Source organism: Spermophilus citellus (genome assembly GCF_964194105.1).
Source record: "Spermophilus citellus genome assembly, chromosome: 16".
In the NCBI taxonomy this organism is placed as follows: Eukaryota; Metazoa; Chordata; class Mammalia; order Rodentia; family Sciuridae; genus Spermophilus; species Spermophilus citellus.
Window position 1 is genome coordinate 39,644,359 of NC_138196.1, and position 10,627 is coordinate 39,654,985.

The 10,627-nt window shown below is 34.4% G+C and overlaps 1 protein-coding gene across 1 annotated transcript; it reads right to left on the bottom strand.

Annotated features, from left to right (window-relative positions):
* Nucleotides 1-1,253: 1,253 nt before the first annotated feature.
* LOC308635301 (protein Hook homolog 1-like) lies at nucleotides 1,254-8,592 on the bottom strand (the record flags this gene model as incomplete). Its single annotated transcript, XM_081269656.1, is given in 4 exon segments — nucleotides 1,254-1,370; nucleotides 6,415-6,468; nucleotides 6,470-7,351; nucleotides 7,354-8,592. Coding segments are annotated over 4 exon segments (2,292 nt in total).
* Between the last annotated feature and the right edge of the window lie 2,035 nt (nucleotides 8,593-10,627).

Consider the following 10,627-nt stretch of genomic DNA (forward strand, 5'->3'; position numbering starts at 1 on the left):
GTATATGTATGACTGCACATGTGGTGCAACTCCACATCATGTAAAACTAGAGAAATGAAAAGTTGTGGTTCATTTGTATACCATGAATCAAAAATCTAATGCTGACAGTATAAGTGATTATAATCATAAAAATTAAATTAAAACAAAGGAAAATTCAAAAATGTATAATTTTTGAGTCAAAAACAGATCTCTTCTAGACATAACCTAATTAGGGTCAGACATTATTAGCTGCTTTCTGTATGCACTGAATATATCTTAGTGACTATGTTGCAACTCAAAGACGACAATTAGTACATGCTTTTGGTCATATATTCCCAACAGCTCATTCCTCAAAATTCAATGTTCCCAAGATAGGGGTTGTTGCTCAGTGGTAGAGCATGAGCCTAGCATCAGCAAGGCCTTAGGTTTGATCCCAGTACCACAAATGGAAAAAAAACATAATGTTCCTCAAAATGAAGCCATCTAGTTGGGGCCATAGAGCTACTCTAACTTTCACAGTACTATTTCCAATCCATTCTCTTGTTTTTCAAGAATACTAGTTACAATAACATAGAAAAAATAAAAGGCAAAAATAAATATAAACTACTATATATTTATCTTATTTTGCTCTCTCTCCTTTTAATTCAAAATAATCTCTTAATGCTCCTCCCCACAATGTTAGATACTGCCTCTAGTTAGGTACACATTTTGTTTTAGGAAATAAAAGAATGTCTAATATCTTCCCTTATTTATTTGTAGATGGTATATTGGTTCATCTGAAACAATACATTTACTATTAAAGGTATTGTGGTTTAGAATTACAGAATCTCAGAACTACAAAAAATAAAAGAAATTATTTAAACAATCCTAAAATCTGGAGAAGTCAATCTGTCAACTCATGATCTATAGTTAGTTAATGAAAAATTTAAGAATATATTCTATGTGCAGGCCAACTGTCTTCATACTCTTAAGCTTCATTAACATCAATGACTGGCAGTGTTCTTGATCTTCCATTGTGTAAGATGTCAGATCTTGGCAAATCTGAGACCATACCTCTTATCCTTCCAAACCAGGGATTGACCCTAGGTAATAGCACAATTTATCTACCACTAAGCTACATTCCCAGCCCATCAAATTTACATCTCATCAATTTCCTGTCCCTGAGTATATAATCTTAGAAGATTACAAATAAATTTGAGTTTAAATTAAATTAAAGTCAGACAAAGTACTTTCATCATATTTACCTCTCATGGGAGATTTCATGGCTGCTTTTATCATCCCCACAGAAGCTGGAGGCTCTTTGGGTCTTGAGCCAGTCCAGATATGAAGGCTGCCAGGGCACTGGTATGATGTCCAAGATACTGGAAGGCAAAACTCTGTCGAAAGTATGCCTAGAAATAAAGGAAAATGATGAGGTTTAGACATCAAGGCTGACTGGCATTCTATAGTAGAACAAACAGGACTGGAGAACTTAGGTGGATGGCCTTGATCCATAAAGAGGACTGGGGGTTGATAGAGGACAGGGGTTTGATAACCAAACTAGCTGATTTCTTCTAAGATCATCAAATATGAGCATCCTCACATTTAAAACCTTCGTCTTTTTATTTCTGGAACACTTCTTAATTTCATCACATTCATTGGTATTTTTCCCCATATAGCTTTTGTTGTTTATTGGGGATTTTTAAAATGTTTCCTATTCCATCTTTAATTTCATAAGCTCTTCATTCTCCCTTATATAATCAAAAGAAAAATGTCAACTTGTGATTACTATGTAAAGATAATTTTAATACTGAGTAATGTAACATGCTTACATATTTTAACATGTATTTAAAAGTTATCTAAAATGTGTGTGCTTCAAAAGTAACTCAACAAAACTAGGCATTACACCAGAGACTCTGTCCTTAACAGAAGAAACTGCATGCCCAACCCTCCATAATTTCAGCTTAGAAACCAACTAACTTAACAAAACTCCTAAAGCACAAGAATTAAAATTAAGAATCAATAAATGGGATGGTATCAAACAAAAAGTTTCTTCAAATCAAAGGAAACAATCAAGAATGTGAAGAGAAAGTGTACAGAATGGCAGAAAATCTTTGCCATCTGCAGCTCAGATAGAGCATTAATATCAAGGATATATAACAACACCAAAAAAACAAAAACAAAAACAAAACAAAACCCTCAGACATTATATGGGCAAAGGAACTGAACTGAACAGGGAACTTCACAAAATAGATACAAATGATCAAAAAATATATGAAAAAATTGTTCAACATCTCTAGCAATTAGAGAAATACAAATTAAAATTACAATGGATTTCATCTCTCTCCAGATGAATGGCAATTATAAAGAATACAAGCAATGAAAAAATTGGCAAGGATGTGGGGAGAAAGGCATGATCATACATTACTGGTGGGACTGAAAATTGGTGCAACCACTCTGGGAAGCAGTAGGGAGAGTCCTTGAAAAACCTGGAGTGGATCTACTATTTGACCCAGTTATCTCATTCCTGAACATATACTCAATGGACTTAAAATCAGTATGCTACAATGATGTAGCTATCAATGTCTATAGCAGCTCAATCCACAATAGCCAAGCTATGGTGTCAACCTAGGTGCCCTTCAACAGATGACTGGATAAAGAAAATGTGGTACATATACACAAGGGAATAGTACTCAGTCATAAAAAGAATTATTTTATGACTTTTGTCATTAAATGGATGGATCTGCAAACTATTATTCTAAGTATAATAAGACAGTCCCCAAAAGCCAAATATTGAATGCTAACACTCAATAATGGGGGGGGGAGGGAAAAATAGTCGTTCATTGGATTAGACAAAAGGGAATGAAGACATATGAGGAGGGATGGGAATAGAAAAGACAATGAATCAGATATAACTTTCCTATGTTTATATATCAATGCATGATCAGTATTTCCCACATCATATACAACCATAAAAATGGGATTTTTTAAAAAAATTTTAACATTTTAGTCCTTTATTTAAAACAGCAACTGAATGGATTTGTGCCACTAAAAGCATCAAAACTAACAGACACAGAAGCAGAAAGTTTATTTACTTAAAACATTTCACAATTATATTATTGGACAAGACCCAATATCATTTATTTAAAATAATATTCTAAATACTTACAAAAATAAATCAAATATTGCTTCTATTTTTCAAGTGTCAAAGTCTTTGCCATAGAAAATAGAAAGGGCCTTTTAAAAACTAAACATTACGTTTAAGCTACCCCTGCATACTATCTTCTTTTATGGTTTGTGCTTTATAAATTTCCAGACTATCTGCAATGTACAGGTTCACAGTAAAAACATTTGCATACAACTATATACTCACATTTTAACATAGGAATGTTTCTCATTAAATATGAACATAGAGTACTGTGGTCTAAAAGCTCCCCCATCCCAAAGAGTCAGAAGTGTCACTACACAGAAACAGGTGCGGCTGTGGAAGCATTATCTAACATTTGAATTATCACACCCATTATCAAAGATGATGACATGTGGATATGGGATACTCGGTGTAATATGTCTACATAAGACATTCTTAATCTATACTAAATTATTAGCCTCATTCATTGAAAAAATAAACTTTAAATATTTCTCAATACATTAGGTTAATCTCAGGATAAACATTACTGTCATGTGTATATTAAAAAGAAAAAAAGAACATTAATCTTTGAACTAATGCTCAAAATTAAAGATCATTTTCAAATTGGTCTGTAGTTTTACTTTATAATCATTGGGACATTCAGTTCTTATAACATAGATAAAAGCTGAATATCTCTTTCATAGTATATACATTCAAGCCTCCCTTACAACACAGATGTGTATAAATCATGGTTTGGAATGAAACATATATAATGCTTTACCACCCACAGGGTGTCATTCTCACTACATTAACCAGATGTGAAAAAGAATCTCACTTCTGATCAGTTCCTGAATTTCTGTATGAATAATCACAATATAGAACTTTACATTAGTCTTGTTTATAAATACTTATATATCAAACATTTTAAATTCTACTTAATTATAAAAATGCTAAATCAGGAAACTTGTTTTTTTTCTGTTAAGAAAAAAGTTTCTAGCCTACACCCTTATTCAGAAATTTCACAATTTATTTAGAAATTCCAAGTATAATAACTGAAAATTTATTAGCAATTGAACTGGAATATACTAGTCTTTTGAGATTGATGTTTTACAATATATTCCATTAAAAGTGAGCTTGAAGAGTTTGTAAAATCTCAATTACAATCAAGTAGAAACACCAAAGGGCAGATGTTTTCATGGCCAAAATATACCAAAAAGCTGTAATAATACTTAGAAAAGTTTAAATAACATGCTAAAACATTTTGAAGTCTTATTTTCTTTCACCGAAAGTCACAGGCAAGCAGACACTATAAGAATATACAAAAATGCAAACAATATAATTACACAGATAAAAAACATCAAAATCTAAGAGGTAGTCAACAGAAGTAACCTTGATAAAATAAAATATCCAGATAGATATTCCCTAAACTCAGAGACCCAAACACAATATAAAATTTTTGTACTTTCAGTGATCAAAAAATTACTAAGAATTTAAAACCAGTTATTTCAATGAAAATACTGCAGATGGAACAATACTCATATTTGGAAAGAAAAGCTAAGAATAAAACCTAGACCACAGATCTATAGCCTGCCAGCCAAATCTGGCTTACTTGATGCTATAAATAAACTTACTGAACTACTGCCATGCCCATTTTGTTTACATGCTGTGTATTGCTTCTTTTACACTAGCATAGAGTACTTGAGACAGAGAACATGTAACCTATAAAATCTGAATTATTTACTAAAATATTTTAAATCTATCCCCTCACATAAAGCTTGCTAATCTCTGGTCTAGACATACTGTTGATATGTACTTGTTGTACCTGTTGAACAGCACTGGAAAGACTAATTACAGTTATCACAACGTATGGTATGCAACTATTTCAAACACAAAACGCAAATTACATCACAGTTCAGTTCCTTGTAACATCTGAAATAGTTCTAACATTTATTTTTATTGTTGTAGTCTATATTTGAACTGCCCAATACAGAAGCTACTAGCCACGTTTGGTTGGAGATGTGCAGGTACAACCAAGCAACTAAACTTCTTATTTTAATTAATTTAAATTGCCACATGGCTATCATGATGAACAACAGAAATTTAACAAAACTAATATTCCAAAGTTGTGATTTTTAAAAATGCACTCCCCCCAAATAAAAAAGGAACATTTCTAAAAATAAGAGCTTTGGGCAAAAATGATCTGCATACCAAAAACTCAGCCCAAGACAAATTCCTTAATTAGTAAACAAAATCAAATTAATGCTACATTGTTTTATCACTGCTTCATCTCTTTCCAGAAGAGACAAAAACTATTATATTGTGATGTACTTTTTTTAAAAGCAAAAGCCAGATAATTTTATGCTTTAAAGCAATAACTGTAATTTTCATTAATTACATTAAAAAGTATGTGGCCATTTTATACAAAGTATATTTTTCAGCTTGCTTTCCATCAGAAAGGCACCTGTTACAAATGTCAGTCTACTTCCCACCCTTAGCATTTCAACCAAGCTCTCCAGAAACCCTTGTTTATTAGCTGGGACATGTGAGAATGATGACTTATTTCACAATCTGCAAATTTTCCAATCAGTCATTTTTACTATGGCAAAGTCATTTCAATATTGAAGTTGTCCAAACATTTACTTTCCATGGGGTGACAAAACATACCCAATTCAATGACAGAAGAGAGAAGTAGTAAAACCTTGGGTATATCAAGTCAAACAAATCATCCTTGTATAGTTTTCCATATGCCTACCTCATGACTATTTTTACATGGACCAAAAACATTAAACAAATATAGATGCATTTTTAAATTACATATTACTGATTACATGTTATGAATTATCAAGTTACTAATACAACTGAAACATTAAACTAAAATATACAGACAATTTGAAATTATAATACTCTTAAAAGACAAATGTTTGAGATGTGTGCTTAAATACATCTTCCAATTATTCAAATGTGCTTTCCAGAGAGATAGCTAATTCTATACTTTATTTTCAGTGTCAGCTGATAAAATTAATGTGATGCATTTTGATTCTAAAATAGCTGATTACCAAGCATCTTAACCTTCTTTTTCAATCTGGCAGTAAGCTAAAAGGTATAAAATATTTTAAGGGCACTTCTGTTTATATTTTCTTTTGCAGTTTAATCAGACGTTGTAGCAGGAACTTTTTTTCTTTAGAGAGAGTGAGAGAGGGGAGAGAGAGAGAGAGAGACAATTTTTTAATATTTATTATTTTATAGTTCTCGGCGGACACAACATCTTTGTTGGTATGTGGTGCTGAGGATCGAACTCGGGCCGCACGCATGCCAGGCGAGCGCGCTACCGCTTGAGCCACATCCCCAGCCCTCGTAGCAGGAACTTTAACAGAGAGATTTCTTCCTTCGGGTGTTGATGATGTGCCACTGCTGTGCTAAGAATGATCGTGCAGGAGTATAGACACCAGTGTCTTTGCAAGCACTACTGCCACTCACAAGCCTGGATTCCATCCCCAGTTTCTGGAATGCTAGACTCTTATTATACCAGGCAGAAACAATGAGCTTTTCTTCATAATCACGAAATTTTGCTACTTTACATTCACTCTCCAGAATCTCAATTCTTCTCTCCTTCTCTGCCAACTGCTTTCTAAGTAGCATTATTTCAGCTGATGCTGGATTTAATTTGGGATCTAAAGTTTTTATTACATTTCTGGCTTTCTCCAGGTACATTTTATATCTTTCTTCCATTGCTTTCATATCTTCATCTTTCTTCTGAAGAGCAGCTTCAAGTTCACTGATCTTTTGTACATTTTGGTTTATATCTGGCTGAAGATCTTCAATGAGTTCTTGTTTCTTCTGTAATTCTTCATGGACCTCTGTTAGTTTTTCCATATGAGCTTCCAACTTCTGCTTTAGTTTGCTGGAACTTTCGCCTTCAGACTTGGAGCCATGTTCTTGTAAAGACTTCTGAAGGTCCTCAATTTGCTGCTGCAGTTCTCGGATTCGCTCTTTGCTCAGCCTTTGCTCTGTTTCCAACTCATTCATCTTGCGGTGCTTCTGTTCTAGCTGCTCCTGCAGCTCTTCAATATGCTCATTCTCAGTACCTTCCTGTTGCAAGCGAAGCATCTTGTTTTCATGTTGTAGTCGAATAAATACCTCCCTATATTCCACTGGCATAATCTCAGCAGCAAGATTCTCAAAACTTTTTGTAGCTGATGCATCTGTTTGATTTAGGTGATCCTGTTGTACTTGTGAACATCGAAGCTCTTCATTTGTTTCTTTTTGTTTTCTATCAGTCTCTCTTTTTCCTTAAGTAAAGCTTCATGTTTTTCTTCAAGCCGCTTCATTTCAAATGCTAGTGTATCTGCCCTTTTGGATTCAGAGGAAAGTTTAACGTGAAGGTCCTGAATCTGCCTTTTGTACGTTTCTAATTGTGTGCGTGCTGCACTTGCCTTCTTTAATTCTTCTTCCAAGCTGACTGTATTATGCATATACATCATGTTTGTTTCCTGTAAAGTTTTAACCTGCTTGTGAAGGTCATTTAGATCTTGTAGTTTCTGACGATATATCTCAACTGTTGACTCTAGTTTGTTTGCTTTATCAGAAGTAGCCCTAAGAACATCTATTTCATCCTTCAGGGCTCTTGTTTCTTCAGCAAGACTAGTCAATTCATCATTCCTATGCTGAAATTCAATTAATTGCTTTTCAAGTTCTTCACAGTGAACACGGTAATCATCTTTTGCAGCTTCAAGCCTGAAGTTCTCTTCCTGTAACTGTTCTAGTTGTAATTGTGCATGAAAATACTTCTTTGCAACCATCGTATTTGGATCATCAAAAGAGCCATCCAACTGGTCAAGTTTTTCATTCATCATCTCATTCTCAGAAACCAGTGAATTCTTCCCATCTTGAAGTGCAGTCACCTGCATATCTAGTTCTTGGCATCTTTGTTTCAGCTCTTCTTTCTCTGCTAGTGCCTCCTGAAGTTCTTCCAAAGCCCTTTTAAGCTGTTGTTCTAATTCTCCAATAGCATCATTTGTAGGAGAGTTCATTATTTCTTTACTCATCAACTCTTGAATAGCAGTCATGACCACATGTTGAACAGACTCTTCAAGTGTCATTATATTTTTAATATGTTCTTGCTTCTTTTCACAGTTTACCGCACAACCTAAAATAAGCTGTAGCAACCTCCCAAGCTCCACAGAATTTGAACATTCAGTTATTTGGTTTAAATCGGGAATAAGTTCTTCAGAAATCTGCTGCCCCAAAAACTCATGGTAGTAACTCATAATTCCTTGAAGTACTTTCTTTAAGTTACTAGCCTTTATTCTCCAGTTGTCCCCAACATCCTCTTTAATTCGGCTTAACCAAGATTCATTGAACCAAGCTATATCAATTTGATGAAGAACTTGTGCCATGGCAACTCCATTAGTCAGCTGTTTAACATCTTGACAAGGCGAGGCAGTCTTGAATGTCTGCAGCCAGATAATGAGGCTGTCGCAGAGCGGCAGCGGCTGCGCCTCCTCCATGGCCGCCGGGACGAAGTCGACTACGCCTCTGACTACGATACCTCCCTCCTCCGGGGCTCCTCCCGGAGCCGGCGTCGACGACCTGCTCGCGGGCCGGGAAAGCTTGGTAGCCAGGCCCCGCGCCGCTCACGCGCGAAACCTCACGCTGCCGACGTCGCCGGCGTGAGCCCCTCCCCACCGCCCCCGCCAGGCTCCCGCGTTCGCCCCCTCAAAAGTGGGATTTTAATTACAATAAGTTATATTCCATGTAAATATGTCAAAATAAACTCTATCATCATGTATATCAAAAAAGAACAAATTTTTAAAAATCACTTATGAGCATAAAAGAAAAAATGTTTTGTCCTTTGTATCATTTAACTGGATTAGTTTTAAAACTAGTTATAATCATCTTGATAGGAAAACATTCTCCCTTATAGCTAACTGAAGAAAGGACCAGTGAATTAAGAAAATATTTAAACTGAGAATTTAAATATTTGAATTTTAGAATAGTTTTTAAGAAACTGCAGTTGGTTTTCAAGTACAGAGAGTAAAACCAAGTATATGGACAAGGTGTTACAGTATGTAACCAGCAAAGGACCCTGTGGCAAATTAAATAATGCATGCAAATAACATATTATTAATGCATTCATTGTTTATAAGATAACATTTGTTCCTAAAATAGTTGGCTTCATATTTTACCTAAATACTCTTATGATACTTTTTTTTTAGAGAGAGTGAGAGAGGAGAGAGAGAGAGAGAGAGAGAATTTTTTTTTTAATATTTATTTTTTAGTTATCGGCGGACACAACATCTTTGTTTGTATGTGGTGCTGAGGATCGAACCCGGGCCGCACGCATGCCAGGCGAGCGCGCTACCGCTTGAGCCACATCCCCAGCCCTTATGATACTCTTTTAAATATTTTTTTAAATAATAAACAGACACAATACCTTTATTTATTTATTTATTTATTTTTATGTGGTACTGAGGACCAAACTCAGGACCTCACACATGTCAGCCAAGTGCTCTACCACTGAGTTACATATTCAGCCCCTCTTACAACACCCTTTATGACACAAACTTAACCTTTTTCAGCCAAATATGCTTAAGACCTTTTCACTATTTGTACTCAGGGGATCTAAATGAAGTTTAAAACCATTAAAAATACAACTCAATAAGCTTAGCACATAATTTTATATCACACTTACATACACATAGAGAATGAGAGAGCAAGCACCTTTCATGTTTGCAAAATTTATTTACTCATTCCATTTTTATAACAACACTTCAAGTAGTTTAAGCAAGGTAACACTAATCAGGGCTCCCATTAAGAAGCAATTTACAAATGCAAATACTCAAACATACTCAAATTATTATAGGCTATTCAGACCTCTATTAGTTTAAACTACTAGCAGCTGTTAAAACTCAGACTCTACTAAGACAATAACCTATAAAGGCACTTTAATTGATAATTCACAAGATCAGTTTGTTTCACTGGTCTCAGCCTGTATTTAATCTTTAATGTGTTTACAGACATTTTTAATTCACCCCTTACATTTCACATTTTTGACAGTTTCTATAAATCCCCAAAGTAATACACACTATGTTTCAACTCAAAACTATAGTTTATATAAGTCTAGGAGTGTTCTATTAAAACTCAACTAAAATGTATATTTGTGTGTGTATATATATATATATAACTTATTTATATATACACATATTTATATTTATATATAAACATACCAAATATCTATAAACTGATTATTATTTACAGAACAAGACAAATGGTGACTGTAGTGATCAATTTTGTGTAGGATGTTCTATTAGAAACAAAAAAATCTTAAATTAGTCTCAATTTAGATAATTTCTTGCATTTTGTAAAACAAAGTTTTATCACATATCCTACTTCAATGAGATAGCAGCTGATTTCTGTCTGCCAATTATCACCACTGAAAGGAAAATTTACCTACCCTTCAGGGGGTCAGCAAAGTTCACTGTCAATCACACTCTGGTCTCAAGTTCACACAGCAGCATGTTTTATTTTCTTAGGACACTCAGA